The sequence below is a fragment of the Trachurus trachurus genome (genome assembly GCF_905171665.1).
Source record: "Trachurus trachurus genome assembly, chromosome: 20".
Lineage (NCBI taxonomy): Eukaryota > Metazoa > Chordata > Actinopteri > Carangiformes > Carangidae > Trachurus > Trachurus trachurus.
Genome location: NC_139911.1, coordinates 14,779,126 through 14,803,379, shown reverse-complemented (window position 1 = coordinate 14,803,379; position 24,254 = coordinate 14,779,126). Strand labels below are relative to the sequence as shown.

At 42.9% G+C, this 24,254-nt stretch overlaps 1 protein-coding gene across 1 annotated transcript in view; it reads left to right on the top strand.

Annotated features, from left to right (window-relative positions):
- ptprn2 (protein tyrosine phosphatase receptor type N2) overlaps window positions 1-24,254 on the top strand; it is a gene marked incomplete at its 3' end in the record, with an annotated part of 123,636 nt that overhangs the window by 30,012 nt on the left and 69,370 nt on the right. The window contains exons 4-10 of the mRNA XM_083995575.1: window positions 650-918; window positions 5,665-6,118; window positions 6,291-6,587; window positions 6,836-6,876; window positions 7,444-7,868; window positions 10,968-11,054; window positions 17,116-17,195. Coding sequence (XP_083851701.1) covers window positions 650-918; window positions 5,665-6,118; window positions 6,291-6,587; window positions 6,836-6,876; window positions 7,444-7,868; window positions 10,968-11,054; window positions 17,116-17,195 — 1,653 coding nt within the window. The remainder of the gene's footprint in view (window positions 1-649; window positions 919-5,664; window positions 6,119-6,290; window positions 6,588-6,835; window positions 6,877-7,443; window positions 7,869-10,967; window positions 11,055-17,115; window positions 17,196-24,254) is intronic.

Genomic DNA, 24,254 nt, shown 5'->3' with positions numbered 1-24,254 from the left:
TCCTCTTACACATCGCTTTAGCAATCTCTTGCCAAAATGAAAAAAAAAATTAAGGACAGGCTCAGGAAATATCAAAAATGGTCAGCCATTTTTTAAATGCACAGCCTCCAGCAGAACTCCTTTATATATAAATTTCAGTTTTAGAGTTATAATATATTATATTATTATATATATCTCTGCAATCTCAACAAACTCCCACTATAACCTGTTGTACAGACCGCTCTTCCTGTTTGTGTGATAATGTGTGTGGGTTTTATGTTTTGGTGGTGTACATGGTGTGTATATTGTGTGTCATATGTGACCCTATGGGACAATAAAAGGCATCTATCTATCTATCTATCTATCTATCTTATATATTGTTATAGAGTAAATATTGTATATTTTTTTTCCCAGGACCTTGAGACAGTCTTATTCTGGCTTTCTCATATATTATTCAAATCACCCTCACTTATCTAACCTAGGTTTTATTCCCTCTCCTATTTATGTTTGACATGGACACTAGAGCAGTTTGTGGAGTTTTGTACGCAGTTTTATGTCTTTAATGTGCATCAGTGAATATTCTGACCGAATGGGCTTCACTGCGCTTGTTTTAGGTCTTTACCTGAGAAATCTGCACATCCAAAATTAAATCTGACCTCTTGTTTTTCAGGTTTAACCTGGCAGGATGACATCACCCAGCAGGTCATTGCTAGAGAGCTCTCCAAATTGAGAAACGTCCCCCTCCGCCATCAAGCCACGCCTCCGAGTCCCCCTGACCGGCTGAGCGCCTACAGCAGCTCCAGAGATGTGAAACTGAGGCCTGTGCATGCAGAGCTGAGCAGAAACCTGCATCAGTACCTGACAGGTCTGGGCTTCCTGCCACAGGCCGAGGTAGTCGGACAACCAGGAGTCCAACGAGACGGCGCTCAGGAAGTTCAGGTAAGACTCCTTTACACTGTGGACTTGTACCAACTGATGACATTGGACAGGTATGACAAGTATGCTAAACATGAAAAATTAAGAGGCACACAAAACATTTTACACGTGAAGCTCAGTTTACTCCAGAGAGAGAGAGACAGAGCTCTCTACAGTTCTGAACAATATAACCCCATTGATATCATCAGGGTTATCTTAACTTGAGACCTTTTCCAACAAAACCTGTTACACACTGGAGGTGTGTGGTTGAAAAGACAAGAGCATTTAGGTGACAGGGAGGGTCTGATGAAAACTTGCCATCTAGCTGCATTATGGGAAATGGGAGATCTGAGAGTAGCAGTCAAGATATCTCAGCCTCCGCTGCTTCAAATGTTTCAAGATCCAGAGGATTTTCTTAAAGACAATTACAAATATTTGACATCGCATTTATACGTCACAGAGCAAAGTTAAATTGCTTTAAGGGAAGGAAACAGACAAACCAGCAGGGTTTTAAAAAAACATCCAAGTCAATTTGCAACAGATTCATCTTCAAGGCATCCATACTATTATTCAAGATTTCTAACATCTTAACAGTCTCACAGTTAGACTTTGAACACTTGGATCACAAAGAAAGAAAAAAGAGGCATCCACCTCTGCTAGCAAGATACACAAAATCTACCTGGAGGAATGGTAATATTCAAGTTATGCCCATAATTACTACCTTTAAGTATTAGCTGCTGAGTCTGATATAACTAGTGCACATCAACAATACATTGGTTAATGGTGGTGTACACTTTCTCCATTGTATTTGGTAAACTATGTCTATCCAGTCTTCTCAGAGCTTGGGGCTTTCACTATTTGTGAGTTATGGCTTTCATACATGTATTTTTTGGTTTGTTTATTTCACAAGGGATATTACTTAGATATAAAACATCAAATATAAAAGTGTTTCTGAAGACCTCCTCCAAAGTCTGGTGGTTATTGTCCCAGTAGGCAGCCAGGCATCTATGGCCTGGCATTGCCATTCTCTAACCAAATATAAAAGTAGTTTTCCACTAAAGATGTTCATTATTTTATCCATTTGCAAATCAGTGTCTTTTATGACTATCTAGATCTGTCTCTGGTAGGAAGTAACACGTTAAATAGTTGGAATCACCTCTTAAGAAGCTGTATTTAATGCTATGATTTCACTGCTTGGCTAGAGATATACAGAAGAATCTAGGTCAAGGGTTGAGTCATAAATATTGGCCCACACAGCATACGTAAACAAACACATTTTCCTTGGCTAAATTATGGAAGGGCCTCTTCCTTTTCCTTTTGAAAGAGTCAGTATCTGTCTTTTGCTGGGGTCGCCCTCTCGTCCCTGCTTTGCTTTTGTTTCTCGCCCTCTGTCTTTCGCCCTCTCTCCCACTGAGCAGGGACCCTTTTACACAAAGATCTTCCATCACCTCTTTACATTATTCAGTCTTCATATTTAGGGTGGAACCCCAGCTTTGTGTGAAATGTGCTCGGCATCCTTCATAGCCGGGCCGCTTCCTGCTGCTGTGTCAGTGCAGCCATAATGCAAAGTTGAAGAGTTCAGGACCTTCCTTATTGATGAGATGAGGTCCTTTGTTGTGTAGTGTGATGGAAAAAGGCAAAGATGGTTAGCATGAATGGCAGAGCACACCCGTCTCGCTGTGCTAATGCCATTATGGCCTCTCAGTATGCCGGGCTTGGAAAGACTGACATTTTCTCTATATACATTTGAAGGACAGAAAATGGCACCAAGGGAGATAGCTAGTATTAGTGCGGCAGCGACATGGATAATAATGCTGCTCAGTGGATCGGATACTGTACTGTATGCTCAATTGAAGCGTGGGTCTTTATGATTCAGGCGAGATTTCTCTTCCTCGGAGAGAAGAAATGACAAAATCACACATTTTGGTGCCAGCTACAGTGCCAAATGGTTAAAAGGCTTCTAAATACCTCTGTGACAGAACATTGTAATGCGATAGTGTGTCAAATAGCAACTCATATGGCTAACTTTGAAATCAGATGACTCATAATTTTTTCCTTTTAGATAAGGGATTGCTGCTACTTCCCTGACAGAATGGATATGCTTTTAAAGTTTGTTGTGTGCTGTGGAAATGCATGAAATTACTCTTTGAGTGACACTATCTCATCTATGATTTCCATAATGCAATTTCCAAGGGCAGTTGTCTTTGATCTAGAATCCCTATTCATATCCTGTCCTGTCTAGTCGAGCCCAGGTTGCCTCTCTTTTTTATACTAAAGCCTGTCACAACAATGCTGACCCAGTACAACCTGTTTAATGTTCTCATGGTGGGGGGAAAAATGTTGCAGACCTGAAGCAGAGTTGAATATTTATCATATGAATGGTGTCACTTTAGCTTTGCAGAAATGAACAAAGCAACACCAAGAGTCTACGGCCACACTTGCAGCTTTTTGAGGCTTTGAGCTAAATGCGAATATCAGCAGGCTAACACGTCCACAACAGCGATGCCAACATACTAATGTTTAGAAGGTGCTGTGTAACGTGTCCCATGTTAGCTAATTAGCATTCAACATGAAATACAGCTCGGGCTGATAGAAATGTCATTAGCTCTGCAAGCATTTTGGCCTAAGGATAAAAACAGACATATCATTTCATTTCATTTCATGGGGAATGTGAACGTCCCCTCGTACAAGACAATGATATATTATTGTCTGGCACTAGATGAACTACTACACTGACACTCGCTGTAACTAATGGTTATTTTCATATCAATTAATCTGCAGATTATTTTCTCAAATAATTAATAATTATCCCTAAAAGGTGAGAAGCTTGTGAAATACAATGTCATTTTCTACAGCCCAAAGATTAGGTAATTAAATTGCGTATTTAATGATGTCCAATCCTTCAAAATCCAAATATATTCAATTTGTTATCACATAAGACAAAGTAATCCAATCGAGTCTCAAGCCGTCCAGTAGGTGGTGAGATGTTTCACTGGATAAGTGATAAAAAATGCCCTGCTGGTGGCACTAGGAATCAGGAATCAGGTGATCACCGCAGTCTGTCGGATTCACACCCTGGGGCCATAAATGTCTGTGCAAAATGTCCTGCCAGCCCTTTCAGCAGTTGTGGAGATATTTCAGTTCGGACCAAAGTGGTGGTGGTACAGTAAAACGGTGAGATCACGTTGGGATCAAAAAGATTTTGAGCTTGTAATACTGTATGATATATATATATTAGGGTTGCACGGTATACCGGTACTAGATTGGTATCGGGGTACTAACGCATTTAAAACGGTACCATACTGCGCTTAGATGGGACCGGTACTTTCATTCTGCGCCGCCAGCAGCGGTGACGTCGCCGCGTGAAGTCGCCGCATTGTAATTTGAGCCGCGAGGAGCGAGAGAGCGAGTCACAAACGAAGCACGGTGCTTTTTATCATTACCGTTACAGCGCCACCTGTCCATGTGCCTGTGTTTGTGTGTGTGTCTGTGTGTGTGCGCCGCGTGCGAGAGAGAGACGGCCGCCACAGCCTCGTTAATAAGTTTTGTTTTTACCGCGGATCACCACTGGCTGCATGCTCTCTCTGTGTCTCTCTCTCTCTCTCTCTCTCTCTCTCTCTCTCTCTCTGTCTCTGTCTCTCTCTCTCTCTCTCTGTGAGTGAGTGAGCACGGCGAAGCAGCGCTACGCAGAGATGAATTAACGGAACGATATTGCGTTGATGGGGGTGGGGGGAACAGAATCAATTTGGTCTACATATGGGAAACAATAGGTGTATGTTTGAGTAACATGAACATTTGTGTTTCATTCTATAAACTACTGATAACAATTTCTCCCAAAAATTACAACTGGTCAAAATAACAAAAAAAGATGCAGTGTTTTCAGACCTCAAATAATGCAAAGAAAACAAGTTGATGTTCATTTTTAAACAGACATTTTTTAATTTAGGAAGAGTTCAGATTAATATAGATGGAATGTTAATCCTGCAGCAGCAGTAACTGTTTACTGATTTCCTGTTTTATGGTCCAACATTTTTCTATTAAAATAAAGCCAATAATGAAATTTTTTGTGTTCTCTTTTTATGTGGAAAAGTACCGAAAAGTATCGAAAAGTATCGAAAAACATGTTGGTACCGATACCGGTACCAAAATGTTGGTATCGTGACAACACTAATATATATATACCAATAAATAACCCCTGATGTTTGATTATATTTGATGCTGGAAAAAAGGATAACCATGTCATTGTGTGCTGTGTGTGTTTGCAGACCAATTTATACAAATCTTGAACTACATGCCCTATGATTGCACTCTTCCTATTGATAGGACTGCTATTGTCCAATCAGAATCAGTTGTAAAAACAGTGTTGAAATTCAAACTTGTTGCTTCAGTGTCACACACAGTGTGGGAACTTTGAGCTCTGAGTTTCACACACATCTTTTCTGCTTTGAATTTGTACAAAAGGTTTTTCAGTGTCTTTGTGTAACCTCAGATTTTATTCACCCAGTTTCTTTATATTCTACAAATACAAACCTTTTCTATACTTTCTCAGACTTGAATTACTCATACAGATCTATTTTACAGGCTCACAAAGGTTGATCTACAGCTACAAATGTAGGAATTACTCATGAACACTTTACTTTACAAGCTCAAATTCCTTTTGACCCTAATTTGAGCTAATATTATTGCCATCTGTAGACTAGGCTGCTAGCGTGGCTAACATACAGTAGTAACAACTCTCTGCATGTGCTAAATGATCATGTTTTGTTAAAGAATGAAGACATCAAGTCTGATGGTGATTTGGAGTCCAGGCGGCCAAAACCTCAGCAGGGCTGGAAGGAAACCCATGTCTACAGTGTTCAGAAAGGAGCCGGCCAACCTCCTCTTACCAAAGTCTTTACCCAGAGTGGAGAGGGCAGGCACCCCAAGCTCAGTACAACCTACGCCGACCGAGACCCAGGAAGGAGCAAGCTGCTCTCCAGCCATCTGGAGCAGCTTCTTGCCGGGGCACCAGGCGCTCAGCTGGGCAGCCCAGGTGGAGAGGCTTCCAGGCCCAGAGGAAACCCCCACTACCTTAGCTACATCCGGCCATCTCCAAGTGAACATGCAAAGCTTCAGTCTCCGTTGGCTTTCGGCTCCAAAACCCAGAGGCCTAATCTAGACAGACTGCTGTTCAAGGCCGGCTCAAACAGACTGACTGCCAAAGAGCCTTTGAGCGGGATGGATGGTAAGATCGACTTTTTTTTGTATAGCTTGTTGCTGATATTTTGCGCTCTTGCTTTTATATTTGCATGATTCTTTGATTGTTGCTTTCTTCGGGGCAAATGTGTCTTCATTTTAACACATTAAAGTACCACTTTGAAAACGTTGTGGGTCGTTCTTCTCCCTTTCCTTCCCAGAGCGATTCATCCAGGATGTGGTGAACCAGCTGGGAAGGCACAGCATCAACATGGAGGCTTTAATGGGCAATGACCTGGACCAGCTGGCTGGGGTCATCACAGGGGCTCTGCAGGAGGTGCGTGAGGAGAAGCCCGCGGTTGGGGCCCAGCCAGGACTCGGAGCTGCTGACTCCAGGGGGGACATGGAGGGTAACAGGGAGCCACTGGCAGCCATGCAACTGAATCAAAACCAGGATCTGAAATCAGACAAAGGGCAGGATCCAAACCAGAAAGACTCGCTCAGAGTGAAACAGCAAGGTGGGTGTGTAAAGGAGAATAAAGGCTGGCAGCAGTGGAAGTAGCTGTGTTTATTTTCTGTCATAGATATAACAGTACAAGGCATTGTAATTTAAAAATGTTCCATAATGCTTTGTTTATATAATCCTCATAGATGATGCTGCCAGAAGTATTTTTGAGTATTTCATTTTGAGTCATGACTGTTTTCTTTGCTAAACACAAAGGAAAACTTCACACAATCTGCTCACATACATTGTGTTTGTTTCCAGGCCAACAAATAGACGGTGCAGACAAAGAGCCTGTTGACAAGGTGAATTTAAAATTACTCTGCTCAACCAACAAATTGGTTTCTCAGGGAGTGAGACATGTCCAAACTTAGACTTTATCCACTTTTGAATGCTACTTCAAATAAGTTGTGCAGACTACTGTTACTTTGTGATTCTTGGAACTTGAAAGCAAAAGTCACAATTGTAGGATCTAAGAAACTTACTTGATTGTTGTATAAAGTCAGTATGTTTATTGAAATTGAACTTTAAATGTGAAATTAATTGAATATAATATGGTATGATGCTGTGTATTTAACTTTAACTTTTAGGAAGAAACTTAATAATTTTTCTAATGATTTGGAGGGAAAAAGGATGACATTACCTTGAACCAACACCCAGACACAAAAACATCAGTGAATGCAACACAAAATCACACATTTTCAATCAGTGATATTTCAAATAGAATTAGTCTCTCTATTAAAGGTATTAATTCATTTTTCTTCAGAATTAAATAAAAATGTCTTCTGAAAGGAAACTAAAAGTAATATATTGGTTGAATTAAGTAGAAAACTCCTTCACTATTCTAAAGACAGATCTTTAATTCAACACAGCATGCAGCTTTCTTCTCCAAACTGCTGGACTACCTCAACATGGAGCCCTTCGGTGGTGCTCCAGAGGCCAACAGCGGGTCGCTGGCTCCCCTACAGAAGATGGTTGGACTGGAAAGTGTCCACAGCCGGACGATGCAGAGTCAGGCTCCTGTATCCCACCGCTATGAGGAGAAGACCGTGATCGCGCCTGCAAAAGAAGGCACCACCCTGCGGTTAACCGGTGCTGCGAAGGTCCCCGACACTCAGGTGGACTCCGAGATCGAGAAGTGGATGCAGGGGATTCAGGCCCCGGCGGGGAAGAAGCAGCTGGAGGAGCCGGAGAAGAAGGACATGAGAGTCAAAACTCAGCTGGTTCATGTGGGGGTGAAGGAGTTCTCCAGCAGAGGGAAGGACAGACACTTTGGCTACATCATCACCAGCTCAGAGTGAGTATAATCCACATTGTGCCCGTTAGCTTGTAGCAAGTGCCAACAATGTAATCACTTTGGAGATATATAGGAAAATGGACCCTCTTGATATCAGTATAATAAGAAATTGATATAACAGTGATTCAGATTGTAATGCTATTTTTAAACCACAGTATTCAGAATCAATTTCCACAACCAAGAAAGTTCACGCATATGGGAAGTTTCACTTACTTCTGTCAACATAATGACAAGCATAAGGAATTAGATTACATATCTCAGTATGTATTAATTACAAATAATAGATGTAAATGATGGATATTATCATCAAATAATTATTACATTGATTGATGACTTAAATTCGTGAAGGCATGTTATTCATCATTGCATTAATGAATTAAATTCATTAGGGTATATTTTATTCTATTAATATTAGTGTTGTTGGTTTTTTGTTTTCCAATCGAGCACTGTGTCTTTGTGTAACTACCAATCTGGGGATGTTGCAGACTTGCTTCAGCTTTACATGCTGTTGTATGTATGGGACCTTGGTCAATGCTAAATATATAAAACTACAGAAAAAAAACTGCTTTGTGCTGGTTTACAGTATTAGATGGAGACACGCTGCAGCAGATGTCTAGGGCTACATTATAGATGAAACCTGACCTGTACGTCTGTGAACTACATTTATTTCAAGTGTAGCTCTGTTTTGTATTGTTGTGACTTAAAGTACATTAATCTACTGTATGTCAATAACCTCTGCTCCTGTAGTTATTGTACTCCAAAACCTGCAGTATATGCAAAAAGCATCGCCGACAACCTTGTAAAAGCCACTCTCTCATAAGTGGTTATTATGTCGTTCGTAGATGCTTCGTATTATAGTTTATTGCTCCACTCGCCAGTTGTGAGCTTCACTGTTGTAGCTGTTTCAAAGCATTCATTTTACAGGCCTTAATACCGAGCATATGTCTGCTTTGTTCAGTCACTTAAAACTGCCTTTAAGAGACGCAATTTCTGTCAAAACCACCCACATATTCACGTCTTTATGGAAAAGGATACAGTAGTTTGAAATCCTTAGTGTGTGCTGCACCTGATTACAATAGCAGGGATGATAAGTCCCTCAGTGTGTGGGTATTACTGTGCTGTATTACAGCTTTAATGATGATACTTTGTCAGGAAGGGTAGCCAAGTTCTCTCCCTCTCTCCCTCTCTCCTTCTCGCTCACCTCTCACTCAGCTCAGGCTCAGCAAAGATAAGTTCCTATCGACTGTGTCTTCGCCCCTGGCCCTCTCTCAAATCCCTTTATGGCGTTATCAAGTCCAGTGTCAGTGGGTTGTCCTTCAGCTGTTCAAGAGGCGCGGGCTCATAAAGCTCTGACGCGTACAGTCTTCGTCACCTCATCGCCACACGTATAGAAACGCAGATTAAGACGTAAACACACAATAGAAGTGGGTATGTGCCAGGGGAAAGAAATAGGTCACCTTCCGAGTGAAACATTTCTGCGTCCCGCTCCGTGCCTTTCCTCTGTCCACTTAGCGGGACACCTATAGTTGGCCTATAGAGGTGTCTGTGTTTGCTGCAGACCTCATGATTGCATGGTTGTTATCCCCAGCTGCTTCGCACCCTGCAGAGAGGCTACGCAAACCTGCTTATCTGACAGCTCCTGACATTGTGGTGGTGGTAGTGGGGGGTTTGGGGAATAGGCGAGAGGTGGGATGATGTGTCCATGTGTGTGTGTGTGTGTGTGTGTGTGTGTGTGTGTGTGTGTGTGTGTGTGTGTGTGTGTGTGTGTGTGTGTGTGTGTGTGTGTGTGTGTGTGTGTGTGTGTGTGCGCGAAAGGAATGGATAGAAGAGAGGGAGAGAGACAGAGAGAAACCCAAGGGGAAAAGTGCTAGCATCAACAACCAAGTCACTCCTGGAGCTCTCCAGTTGCTAGAATTACCGCAGAGGGATGCAAACGTGTCTGGAATTGCTTCGGTGAATCTTTAACTTTCAAAACCCCTTAAAAAAGTGGAGGGAAAAAAAGAAAAAAAAGAACCACCCACTCTCTCAAAGGTGGAGTGAATCAGCCACTCATGCACAGTACACTGTTCTGTGTTCTGTTTGAGGGGAAGAGCTATTGTGATGTGGTTTTCAAATCCAAGCGAAACAAGATATCTCAGCATAACGCTTCACTTGCACATACCTAATAGACGCCATTTAAATGATAATGCAACTGGTTCCCAGTTCATTTCACATTTCCCTGCCATGGCGTGGTAAGAAAAATCGACCACTGTCTGATTATGGTCCATGACTTCTTGGTACATGTCACCTTGCAGTCGCTTGGCAGTCCCAGCGGTTCCAGGTTAAGCTGTCAGCTATAAAAGTAGCTTTCTGTGTGTGTTTGTGTGTGTGTGTGTGCGCCCTTCTCATTTCCTCCATCCAGAGCGTTGGCCTGCAGATTGCCTTTGTTTGGTCTATTTCCTTGGCGATTTACTCTCTGAGTGAGAGAGCAGCCGTGGACTGAGCTGAGATGAGGCATGGCTTTATCAGACCACCATTACACTTCACCTCCATTCCATTTGCACCTTATTATTCTCATCTCGCCGTGAGGGCGCGTGCGTGGCGTTGTGTTTGTGTACCCTGTGTTATCATGTTTTACTTTGGGCGTACGTGCGTGCCACAGAAAGAAAGTGAATGTGGGGGCGAAGAAAAAGAAAGATGAGAGAGGGAAAGGGGGAGCAAGGCGCGTCCATATGATACAGCCATTACACCTCATGCAGGTTCCATTTGCACCTTATTGTTTGTCTCATTGCTGGAAAAAAAGCAGGTGATTTACCAAGCCTGAAGAGGCAGCTGATCCCTTTTCCCTTGGCATGGCGCTTTGTGTGTTTGTTTGTGTTTGTGTGCGCCTGTGTGTCTGTCTGCGGGTGTGTACATGTGTGCAGTACATCCATTCAGACAACCGTAGCATTTGCTTGTGTGCAATGACCCATTTGTGGGTATGAATTGTGGCAGTATCTCCCTAAAAAAAAACAAAAAAAAACAAAACAGTTTTAACGCCTGAACGGCTGCGTGTATCTTGTGTGCGTGTGCCCCTCCAAACGTGATGCCCAGCTGTCTGTGTGTCTGTCTCTCCCCCAGCTCCCTCACCACTGACCAAGGCTTGGACCTCATGAAGCGGCTGACGCAGAGGCTGAACCTCCACACCGAAGACCTCACCCAGCTCTCGTACGTACAGATGAACCTTGTGTCACTTTTTTAAAGGGACTATGAGGAGTTTCGGAAAGTGAAGTGTTTTCACACTACATTTCCCTTGAGCCTTCGCGCGCACGGTGAAATTCTTGGACCGGCGCAAGACGGACGAAAGCGAAAGCATTTGCCAAGAATGTTTTCATTAATCAAGAACGAAAGTCGGAGGTTCGCAGACGATCAGATACCGTCGGCGTCGTAGTTCCGACCGTAATCCGGCGACGTTATTCCCATGACCCGCTGGGCAGCGTCCGGGAAACCGAAACTAGGAAATGCTGGGCGGACCACTAAACTATAACTTTATAGTTTTGAATATTTTCGATAAATGTATCGTTTTGTCTTTGGACAAAACAATACATTTATCGAAAATGGACCCATTAACAAGTGTGGGTAACGTAGATTCATCCACATTAATATGATACTTTTTTATAACCAAAAGCAAACTCCTCGGGGTCTCTTTAAAAATGACAAAACACACATCACATAAAGAATAATTGACCACATTTGAAACATTTCAACTTGTTTTATTTTGTGTTTTTGAGCTCATGCCAACAGAGTGAAAGTTGTCCAGACACTACATGGACCTCTTTGTGTGAAAATGCTGTGCCACACTGCCAGAGACTGTAGGCGTTTGTTGTTTTCCTGACCTTTTGGAGTGTTTGACTTCTTTCAGGGAGAGAAATCAGGCCTAATTACCTCCAGACACATACTGATGTCTCCATTGTATTCAAAACACTGCCTCACCACTATTGTCACTGTACGCCTTGTCAGAAAGAGAGCAGTCAAAGAGAGGAAGAGAGAGAAGGGGAAGCAACAGTAGATAAAGCGCTGGAAATAGAGAAAGTAGTCCAGCAGGAGGCGGTTAATATATTAATGAGCGGGCGAACTGTCCTTGAACCAAGGCTGGTTTGTGCTTGTACCGTGGTTCTGCTGTACATTTGGTGTCAGACCATGTAGGAGGCAGAGGAGATGTGTTCGCCTAAGATCTGACAAGCCTTTCAAGATGCTCCTGCAGGAGAAGTGAAGTCTGGGTGGTTCAGAAACACCCGCAGCATACGAACACCAAAGCCGGTGCACTGCAGTCTGCGGCTGCACTGCAACTGTGGATACAGACTATTCTGGCTTGGATGATAGCTAGCTACTGAGAGGGAAAACTGTCAGACAGTGTTCTGTGTCTAGTGTTCAACACTGAAAACACGCTCGGTGACCTCAAAATAAAGGCAACCAAGGAGATGCTCTGATCTCCGTCCTTAAATCCAGCCTCCACATTTAGTTTTGATGAGCAAGAACACCAGGATATGTCATCATGCCGGCACTGATCGAGTTAATCTTGTTATTCCACCTGTCATTTCGTATCACTCAACTCATGCACATAATGAGTAATGTCGTTATGTGGATGCTGATGAATAACTAGTGACAATATGGCACTGTACAATTGAGTGGTGGTGGCAGTAGTGTTCAGATCCTGCTCTCAAGTAAAAGTAGTGCAGATACATTTTTCAACTCCAGCATCAAGATTAATGATAGAGAAGTTTAAAAATCAAAATGTAACATCTTTCTTATCTGATTATCTGATGCATAACTGTAGAGCATAGTTTATTATAATGGGATTTGAATGAATGGCATGAATTTGAGTTTATACTATGTTGAACCATAGCTTGGTTTGTACCATGAAAATCTTAACACACACACACAATCACACATGTTTGAGGTAACTGTGACTTGCACTTTCACATGATATCGTTTTCTAAGATGTCACATAAATATTGATAAGTCTGCTTAGAAATCCTGGAAAAAAATATGCTCGTTTTACCTCCAGAACCTGCCTGAAACCATCAAATTTTAAAGATTTCTATAGTGTCAAAGTGATCCATTGATACAATGGTACAATTGCAAACAGTAACTCTTAAGAGCTAAAGTGGCACTGTACACTTTAGACTGCCAGTTTGCCAAAAGGCGCCCGCACAGTCAGACTCCATTGTGTTTGTGATACCTGAATGTAGCTGTCATAGAGGTCAAGTCAAGGTAGAAGCTGAGCATATGCACTTAGGTTTTTCCCGCTACTACATATATTCACACTCACAGCGAAATTAAAGCTATTAAGCCAATGTAAAAAGCCACAAAAAAGCTCCCCCACTGCGTTACACCTCATATTGATAACGGTATTCCACACAGAAGACAAAATGCAGAAAATGTCCTCTTTGTCAGGCTTGTTTATCCCCGTTCTCTTTCCTTTTACAAAGTAATGAAAGCGCATTCATGTAGAAATAGCCGAGACGGAAGACATGACGCAAGCCCATTGTGCTTCTTGCTGTGCGACCGCGGCAGGTGAGTGTTTGAAAGCCTCCGCCTGAATATGAGGCGGCTCGCGTACGAGAGCTGGGTCAGAGCGAGCCGCCCTGCTTCGGGGGGGCCGTGCTCCCTCCCTCGGCCTGATGGGCCCTCGTGGAAAGACGACGGGAAAAGAGATACGGGGAGGTGGAGAATGTCAGACAGAGAGAGTGAGGAAGGGGAGGCTGAGGGTTCGGATATTGTTGAGATTTTTCAGATGCTGCACACAATTTTGTTTGTGCGTGCTGCTACAGCAATCAGCACAAAATATTCTCTTTTTTAAAGGAAATCTGAAATTGTTGCTCTGGTGGGTGATGATGAGCTGAGGATAATATGAGCCTTTCTCAGATGACGTAAGTGTTTTACTTGTCAGAAACACTAGGGGGAGTGGGACACACGCTCACAAGTCCATCCTCACACTCAAGTCTGTACAGGCACACACACACACACACACACACACACAGATACACACACCCCCTGCCAATATCCCGCCAACCGGTCTCCACATACACACTCATCATGTCCCACCAGCAGAGCTAATATGAAGTCCAAGCTTACACATTCGATAACACAGGAGGCAGTGTGAAATCCTCAAGATAACTTATCTATCTTCTAACTGCATCTCCGAGCCGCGGCACTGGTTTTTCACCTCGTGTATTTAAATAGGGTCTGTGTAGCTTGGGAAAAAAAAAATAAAAATCATGTCAGTTCAATTTGAGATGCATTGAGATCTTTGACAGAAAACCTTCAGCCAGGGAGAATGGAGGCAGGGGTAAAGATTGTGGAAATATTGACATTTACGAGAGCAAACAGAGCCCAGGAGAGAAGGACATATTTCTTTCAGAGCTGTGTATGTGTGTATTTGTGTGTGATCATTTTCACAAATGCACTGGTGCATGGTCGTGGGTCCGTCTGTCTGGCGATATTGGCTCATACTGTATATTGCTCCTGGCCGAGCAAGTGTCACCGGCTCTGTAGCGGACTGACTGATGGTGAGTGGGTCTGGGTCACAGCACTCTGGCAGTCTGATGAATCTTCCTCTCTGTCATACAGTCTGGCAGGTAGTACACTAAAAATGTATGTACACTTTCCAGGACATCACAGTTCAGACACGATGACGCGCTGAACTGTTTGATGATTTAAGGCTTTCGGAAACATGGAGCGAGCGGATGTCGCAACTCAGCGTCGTATGATCAGGTCACCTGTTGTTGTCGTGTGCCATGAAGCAATGATGGACTGAGATCAACCACTCTAGTCTCCAGCCACAACTTTGTAATGATTTGTAATGATCTCTGAGGCCACTTTCCAACTCTAATGAAACATAAGACCATGCCTGTGTTTTTATAAGTTTTGTATGAAATTTTTAGGTAGCCATTGGCTTCCATTCAAAATAAATTAGTTGGTTCTTGAAAGGAAACATGAAAATTTGCTTGAAAATTTGTTCTAACTTGTGGTTTTTCATATCAATTGGTGCTTAAATGACCAGTTTAACATTTGTGTGACATGTGCTGTCTTATGTGTTGGAGTTGTTTGCAGAAAGTTGAAACCAATCTCAAGTATTCTGTGTTAGAAATAAAAACCAGCAGCTGCCTATCTTAGCTCAGCATGAAGACGGGAAACATTTGGAAACAGGTTGGCTAGCTCTCAGAAGGTCTCGTCATATTCCTACCAGCACTTCTAGACCTCAGTTACTGATATGTTACGGTAAAAAGTGAAGACAGGGTCTCAGCCAGGCTAAGGCTAGCAGTTTCCTCCCGTTTCCAGTCTCTATGCTAAGATAAGCAAACCATCTCCTGGCCTTGTCTTCACATTTAAAGTATTGGTATCCATCTATTCTTTTAAACTGCACCAATTACCATGTAAGTAATGTAAATTATGTATGTTATACTGTAATGTGGACTGGATACAGCAGATTTTTGTTCTCAATGAGTGGAAGTCGTTGGCTGCCAGAAAACCATGTCTGAAATCTCAAACAGGTTTTTAGCCAAACAACCTGTCATATGTGTAATTTGAAAACAACTGCTACTGTTTAGATGTACAGTGCATTGCATTATTTCAAGAGTCTTAGTCAGTTTAGCCCAAAAGTTTATGATCTTAAAAATAAAAATGTAGTTGAAGAATGTTCTGTGAACCAGTGCCAGTATTTTGGCAAGAAAAACAACTTAACAAAACTGCTCAGACATTCTGATTTGTTAGAGACAAGCTGAAATTTTGTACCTCAGTGGGAGATTTTTATTTTATTTTTTATTTTTACATAATTTCCAGAAATGAGACCTTCGGGACAGAATGAAATATGAAGAGTACTTGATAAAATGCAGATTCCTGGCGTTTTGAAACTCTCACTGAATGGGCCTGTTTGAATATCTTTAAAAGTTGTGTGTGGTGAGACGATGTAGGCTATGTCACTCCACTGTTGATCATTTCAGTTCGTCACTCCACTGTTGATCATTTCAGTTCACTCATGTCATATGTTCATCATCACTATCTCAGACATCTCTGATTTGATTTTAATTCAGACAAAACTTGAGGAAAATCATCTCACGGCTGCATCCCAGTATTCAGAATTACCTTGATTGCCCATTGGGGAACTACAATTACAGCTCAAAACAAGGTGCCATATTTGATACTGATTGGCCCAGATGGGGTCTTCATCATTCGTGGGGGATGACATGCTTTTTGTTGCCTTGTCAAACCATGTTTTGAAAGACATCCCTCCTGTTAAAAATTGTCTCTTTTGAGCTTAAGAGATTACAGTGGACACGAGTAGGATTCTTCTTTACACATTACTTCAGTATACACAGTTTCCTTCCAGGCCACTGCTGGGAGTTTCTTACCGAGTCTGCTGGGGTTGTCAGATTTTATTTCATGGCCAACCTTGGGGACCTTAAACATTTATCCTGCTCCAGGGAGAGAAGTCGGTTGCTGACTCCCGACCAGACAGACGAGAGCACGGGCGGAGGGAGTACAGGCAGCTTACCATAGGTGAAAAGAAAATAAGGCGTTTATCTGATGGCTGCACTTTGGTCCTTGGCCAAAATGAAACTGAAAAGGAAAGCAGACATCATAATCACTCACATCTCTTTTCCAAAAAATCTAGTATGTTAGTGTTTCATTTCTCATCATACCTACATTATAGTCCCCAAACTGGGCTGGAGGATCATGACATACTATAGTGGTGGTCTGTCCGCTTATGTCCCCTTCTTGTGAAGATGATAGCTCAGTAACGCAGTCAGGGACTTTTTTTTACCACAATTTGCCACAAACTTTCACTTGGACTGAAGAATGAACTGATTAACTCTTTTGTTTTCAAAGGTACAGGTCACAGTGAACACAATTTTAGCCTTAATAATTCACAGGAAATGCTTCATATTTATATGGATCTGGTTAACAAGGGTGTAACCTGGAACTACTGAGTGGCATTTGGACATGGGCAATACACTTTCCTCCTCTATGAAATATGAAATAATTAGTATAATACACTGACTGACTGCTTATCTAGTTTTTGATTTTAATTTTTATCACCTACACTAACCACACTTGGAGAAGTAGGCTCACAACATTTAGCTATCTTTGCTCATCCATCAGTAAAAGCTTGGCTCTGCTGTTTGGATGTATAGCAGGGCTGTAAAATAAACCTAAAAGTGTCTATAAAATGCTGAAAAACTAGTTATTTATTCTTTATTCTTTCCTCTTTGCTGTTTTTCTCCAGTGTCCTGGGTCCTGCGTTGACGTTTAGACTCGGCGCCAACTCCAGAAACGTGACCACTGCAGATCTGGTTCAAGTTGCGGGTAAGAGCAGCCTATATATTTTTTCTCATCACACTTGATGATCCCGCTGACAACCTTCATCGCGATTCATCTCATTTTTACTAGCCAGACCGCTCCGTCACTGTCTGTGCTCCAGTAAATGAGAACACAGATTAGTCTCTCCAGATACAGTAGATAGGCTGGTGTTCATCTTGTTCAGACAAACCCCTGTCCCAAAGAAGATTATCAACAGCGCCCAATGACAGACGACCATCAATTACCGAGATGATGAGCCTGGTGTGCACACTTCTCCTGTCTATGCACACACTCGAATACAGTACGCAGGACAGTTTGTTTGGTCCTCTATTACGTCCAACAGGCTGACAGGTTGAAACAGGTTCGCACCAGCCAATCAGTTAGAGTGTATAACTCCTCAATGTGTGTGCGTTTGTGTGTGTGAGTGTGTGCGCTCCTTATGCACTCGTTTGATGTAGACTGATGGAGAGCTGTCACCCACAGAAAGGAGGTTGTCAGTATGCACTGCCTCCTCTCTCCTGTTCATTGTCTACGCTCGGATCAGCCAGACGCCGGCGCCGATGTGTGTTGGATGTGTGTCGATGTCCTTGCATCGGTCGGAAATGACTTTGAGAGGCACAGCAATACTCCTAACAGTCAATATCATCCAATATCACCCCACTGGAATCAACATGGTGGTGTTGTTATTGGCTGAAAATGACATTTTTTGCCACCAACTCGTTTCCTATTAGGGATGTGCCGGATGACGGCTGATGATACAGATTTACCGCAAGAAAGGTTGGGCCGGGGGTTGAGCTCCGGTCCACTGGTTCCGAGGGTGGGTTTGTGCGAGAGTGTGGGTTTTTTTCGTTCACGTGTTCCACTGCGTATTTGCACTTAACCCTCGCTGTCATCCCACTTTTCAAAATGATCAAATGAGCAAATATTGTAGGCACGTTATGCATGAGGTGTAATGATTACAGTGTGTCGTATCTTCTTTCCTCTATCTTTTCCATTCCCCCTTTCCTGCTTCTTCACCCCCCCCACCCCCCACTTCCCCTCCCCTCTTGTGTGAGTGACTTTGATGAGGTGGTGTGTGGCGAGAGCTAATGACAGGCGTGAGCCGGGCTGAAATGTCAGACCAAATGTTAAGTCAACATGATCATCAGCCTGACCCATGTTGATGAATTATGAATACAGCCCACCTGAATAGTGATTTGCAAGAGCAGGCTGAGGGAGCTTATCGAACTACATAAGGCTCGGCTAAATCGTTGATTCATCCCAACTCAACCCTGAAATGTGTTGAGAATGTAAAAAAATGGCGCTCGGAGATAGCAGAGTGGTTAAATCCTCTGTCTTTGGAGTTACATGTGTGCCCCCATTGACCTTAGATCAAATCCTGCCTGAGCTTTATCTCCTGTGGCCCCCCCCCCCTCCTACGTTGTTGCTCCCCTCTATTTCCACCACAGTGTGAGGTGAAGTGGACTTCCCACTCGCCTCCTGATATTAAAAACAATGGGAAGTGAAAGCAGAAACTGTCCTTTTTATTTAGTGTTTCAAATCCTTTCTTCTAGCTCTGTCACAGCTTACGAAATATGCACGCGTGACATTGAATTCAATACGATATGGCAATGGCATGGTGATTTCAAAGTGGTTACCAGATTGTGGAGCAACAGCATGGTTTAAGTGGAATCTGAAAATCAAACTGACACCCACATGCAGTGGCCACCTGGGTAATCCTGAGTGACCTTTGCCTTATGTGTGACTGTGCATAAATGACGTGGCCTCCTAATGAACTCATCAAAACCCCCGCTGTATTCTGTGCTCAACCTGCTGCTGAGAGCCTGCACAGCGTGCTCCATGGCAGCCATGAACGTGGAAAACCAAAAAGTGTCGAACGCCGTGGAAAATTCATCAAACACATTCCTCTTTATAACTGATTTCTAACTGTTAAAATAGGTTTAATCAGCCAATTATCTTCAACGTGTGAGTATTATGAATATGATCATTTATTTTCACCACCGACTCCTCTGTTGACAATGTTCTGGCAATAAAAATGATCAAAAAAGTGCCAATCATCATTCCCAATGTGCAAGATGACAAATGGCTTTTTTATGTCATACCAACAGTCTGAAACCTAAACATCTTCATTTAAAACAGAGATGAGTAGAAGATCTTATTATTTGAGACAACAAATGTGCAGATTTCTTCCTTTATAAGGTTAATTGATCATCGATTATTGTTCAATTAAATGGTTTAAATGGTTTTTAAATGGTTTAAATGGTCAGTATTATTTTAAACAGTACTATTATTTACTGTTTGGGTTTTTGGGATTAATTTATCCAACATTCAGATTACTAAGTGTAAAAGAAAAGTGAAAAATGTCTGAGACATGTTCAAATGTCTTGTTTTTGTCCAACAAACCAACAGAAACCTGAAAATATTCAGTTTAAAATCTTATAAAACCCAGAGGAGCAGCATTTCCTCAAGTTTTTACTAAAGTTACTTCCCAAATACCACTGAAAGAAAATGTGAGAACACTGTGAACAAGGCTGAAGAGTAAAGTCTTGTCTAGTTTTTACCAACAGCTCAAAAGTAAATGATAATCAGTTTGGATTTATATAAAACATAGAAAAGCAACAGATCTTGACAAAGTGGGAAATGTCCAGCAATTATGCTTCATAACTGTCTGAAACGGTTTCCGACTTTCAGAAATATAGTGGATTAATGTGATATGGTTGATTTACTGTGAATCGCTGTTGCTGGTTTTTCTATTTTGTGCGACATGTACATTCAGATCCAACAATATAGGAAGGCTGTACTGGTGTTACCTTGACTGTACTGTGCAGTGTCACAATGAGGTTAATATGGCCCTGCTACATTCTGCTGTCCATCTATCTGCACATCAGTTCTATTTGATGTGTTCAATGCACCGTTGAAAAGAATAGACAAAGAGACTCGGTTGAAAGGCATGGACAGTATAGAGGAGATTTGATAACTCCTTGAAAAGCATCTTTTGGGCAGCAGGTTCTTAGCGGCTGTGTGGTGAAAGGCCTGCTGGGAGGTCTGACTGTATTAGTGGAGGTAGAGGCTCTTGTGTTCTGCTCAACTGGAAAACGGCAGGACAAAGACCCACACTGCCTAATCCCTGCTCGGCTGCAAAACAAAAGGGAAAGCTGCTGCTTTATCAAAACTACAAGGCATTCTGTGTGTCCGTGTTTGTGCGCGTGTGCGGATGTGTGCGTGCGTGTGTGTTTGTGTGTGTGAATTTTTTTTTTTTTTTTTTGCAGCTGTGGTGTTCATACTGTGCCAAGAAAATGATTTATTCAATATTTGATGAAGTGGCAGCCAAGCTGTTAAAACCAATGTTGAAATGTGTTGTTTAGAACTCTACTTTTTTTTTTTTTTTTTTGCCTTCTTGCTTTCTCTCTATCTCAATGTGATTTCTAAACATGTAAATCACCTTCAGTTGGGGGAAATTGGATCTGCCAGAATTGCTTTTGCTCACTGTAAAGCAACATTTTGTAGCTGATGATGGATTTGATCCACTCCCTGCTTCCACTTACATGTTTGTGCACTTCACAGCGAGTAGATGGATTCATGTGTAGGAGGAGTGTTTTTCTATAATTATGTGCTGTCATATTTTCAATTGATGATATAGATGCGTTCTGATGGATCATCTTCCACATTTTTCAGTGCATTTGTGTTCCTCTGCATTTGTCATAATTGTGCCTTATTTTTTGAGCTCTGTGTCCGACGCGTCTCATTGGCCGGCAGGTTCTTGTTGTTCGGCGACTCGGGCCGCTGTCGACCAACTGTGGTCAAAGATGTCCGGGTCAAACACCAGAGTGTTGTGAGGGGGATATATGTGTGTTAAGAGGGGCTGGTAGGTGGTGGGTGGGAGCTGGGTGAGGACACTCCTATTGTCTCGGCTGTCACGGCTGGGCGACCCCGGAGCCCCTCAGAGGCCCCAAAGGCCCCAGACGCCAGGCCACAGCAATGAGTCCGCAGGCCCCCAGGCCGTGAGAACCCCGGTCCTGGTCAATGAGCGCTGGGAGCCTGGGGACCCTGGGAGCAACGGGCTGGGCCATCTGGAGCAAGAGAGCAGAGACCCTGACACACGGCTGTCACCCGAGGGAGACACGCAGAGACGTGAACGTAGACAATGTCTGCCCCCATGTTTTTGCCTCTGCCCCTGTCTATCTGCCTCTCTCTCTCTCTTTCTCTCTCTCTCCCTCACACACACACATAAGTGACAGCAGCAATGAGATCAGGGGAGAGTAAGAAAGAAAAAGATGGTGAGAAAATTCCTCCCTGAGAGAAAAAACATCCACCACCTTCTGTGAGCACTTTCTATCAGTGTGTGCAAACAAACAGCTGAGTTGGGTTTTTTTGTGAGTGGAAACACCAAAAATGTTGGGGAAACAAACTCAAAATGTGGCCAAAAAGTTTTTAAGGTTGAGTGCAAGTGGAAAAATTGGAAATCACAAGGTTGACGGTTCAATTCTCCAGCTTCTCATGTTCAAGTGTTTTCAAAATATTGCAAATTTCCCCTGACGGTTTTAGCCAGCACTCTCTGGATAAAAAATAAAAATAAAAAAGATTTACAAAAAAATCACACATTGCAATGGACACATAGCGAATAAATCCTGATGCACATGAAAGATTTAAACGTGGACTGAAGCTTCTACACGAAAGATGGCAGCAGACAGAAACATCAGCTCAGTACTGTATGTATAGAAATAAATTTACTGAACAATTATAAATGCACCCTCTAACTGGAGAATTAGCACCACCAAATGTTAGACTCAATGCTCCCAGCTCTGAATATTTGCATAATAGATGCAAACAGGGGTTAAATCTGTTTTTGTTCTTTTGTTTTTTTGCACATTTTCTGTAAATCCTGGTTAAAAAAAATTGTGTAATATGTAGATAGAAACCTGAGAAGTTTACCTTCAAGCCAACAGGAGAGACTTTTCTACTTTGTGGGCAGATGTAATGCTCTCCACCCACACTATGTCTGATGTTTTGTTCTAAAAGCATGAGAGAGCCAGTCTAAATATAACTGGGTTTCTTTTCTATCTTACTCCATTTTTCTCCGTCTGTCTGTCTGCCTGATTCTGTCTGTCTGTCTGTCCTCTTCTCTGTGGGAAGGCCTGCTACTCTCTCTGATCTACTTGCAGAAACACACACACTCTCCCTGTTTCACAAACACACACACACACACACACACACAGCCTTGCGGACAACTCTACAACATGGTAGCTGTGGCTGCATAATGGTGCTAGCTACCATTTGAGTGGTGAGTAGTAGTCTTTTCCAGCTGAGCAGATTAGCATAGATCTCCCACGCAGACAGAGTTGACCTTCACTCTGGCAAACACTTGTCAAAATGCCAACAATAATTACCTGTTCTCTTTGCAAACAGCACAATGGTTTATCCACCTGCATCTCAGCCGTGGAGGACGAATCTGTGGTGCTATGGCCGCCTGGTTTTTTTTTTTTTTTTGCACGTCGTACACTGTTTGTAAAGGTAATGCAAGCCGCGGGGATTCCTACGTGACACAGGTGTACGTCTGGTTTCTGCTTGATATCGTAATATTTGCCATTCCGAAGTTATCATAGCCACCAGAGGCTAAAGAAATAAGTGTGAATTAAATTTTGTGAATGCCGGCTTTCAGCGAGCTCATGTCCAGACACAACGCTCATATGGCTGAAATGAAATTTGTTCTGTCAGCTGGGTTTTTTTGAACCATCAGGAAATATGTTGAGAAATATAACAAGATACCATACAACGGGGCTCGGCGGTGTCTGTGTCGACTCGGATGCCTTATTGTCTGAGTGTTCATGCCTTAACATCTGTATCAATGAGCGTAGAGGTCAGAAAACAACCCCATTCCTCCCCCTCCCCCTCCTCTTCCTCCCTCTTCCCCTCTCTCTCTCCCTGGGCACTCTCCTCTCTCCTCCTCATCACTGACTGCCCTCTCTGGTTGAGTGCTTGAATGTGCTCAGTTCGGTGATCAAAGTCTTCCTCAGTCTCTTCTCCTCCATTGCCCCTGGCTCTCTCTGTGTATGTGTGTGTGTGTATGTGTGAGAGAGTGTGTGTGAGAAAGTGTGTGTGTGTGTGTGTGTGCGCCATCCTGCAACAAGCCCAGTTCTCAGTCGTCTAAACCGTCAGTCTCACTATCTTCTTTCAGTCTCAGTAGTTCCCTGCCAGGCTCTCTTGCATCATCCTCCCGTCTGCTAGAGGGCACACACACACACATGTACATATATAAATATAATAATATCTATGCGTGCATGCATACACACAGAAATGCACAATGCAACTTATTGGATGTGACTCATCTCACTTCCCTATCTTCTTCAGAAACTTCCACCGTCTGCTGCTTCACACATGCATGCATTTTTGTGTGTGTGCATTTATGTTTGCTTTGCTGCAGGCAGCTCCATAACCAGAGGTATACTGTATGAGTCACAGTAAACTAGGGGTTGCACAGACTAGTCGACTAATCGACTAGTCGACTTTACTGCTCCACAATGACGTTTTCAGCTTGACGTCGACTAGTCGCTGATCATGTAACAGTAGGCTACAAGAGTAGCGGCTTGAAACAACAGCTGAGTGCGCTGAATGAAAAAAATACGAGCGCCGTCAAGCTGGATGGAACGAGCGCGTACCAGACAGGAAGTCTGGCACAGAAAAGGCGAGAGAATCCGGTCGATTTTCAAAATAAAATAAATGATGATTAAGTTTGCTTGTCCGCCTAGATATTTGTCAGTTGCGTCTGCACACAAGACACACATCCATACACACAGCGCTAGAGACAGACCTGTAGCCTACAGACGGGTCGATGTTTGACCGGAGCGGAGAGAGCAGGAGAAGCTGCTGCCTGACACCAGCGCTGCGCTGCCGCGGCCAGTGTGTCGGGCTGTCGGCAATTAAAAAAAAAAAAAAAAAACTCCGCTCATATCGACAGCTTTACGTCGCGCACAACGACAACCAACAACAGCAACAACCAACCCAAAAAAAATGTGAGTGAAACTGTGAGTGAGCGGGACTGTGACGGTGACGAGGCCTGTGTGTCGT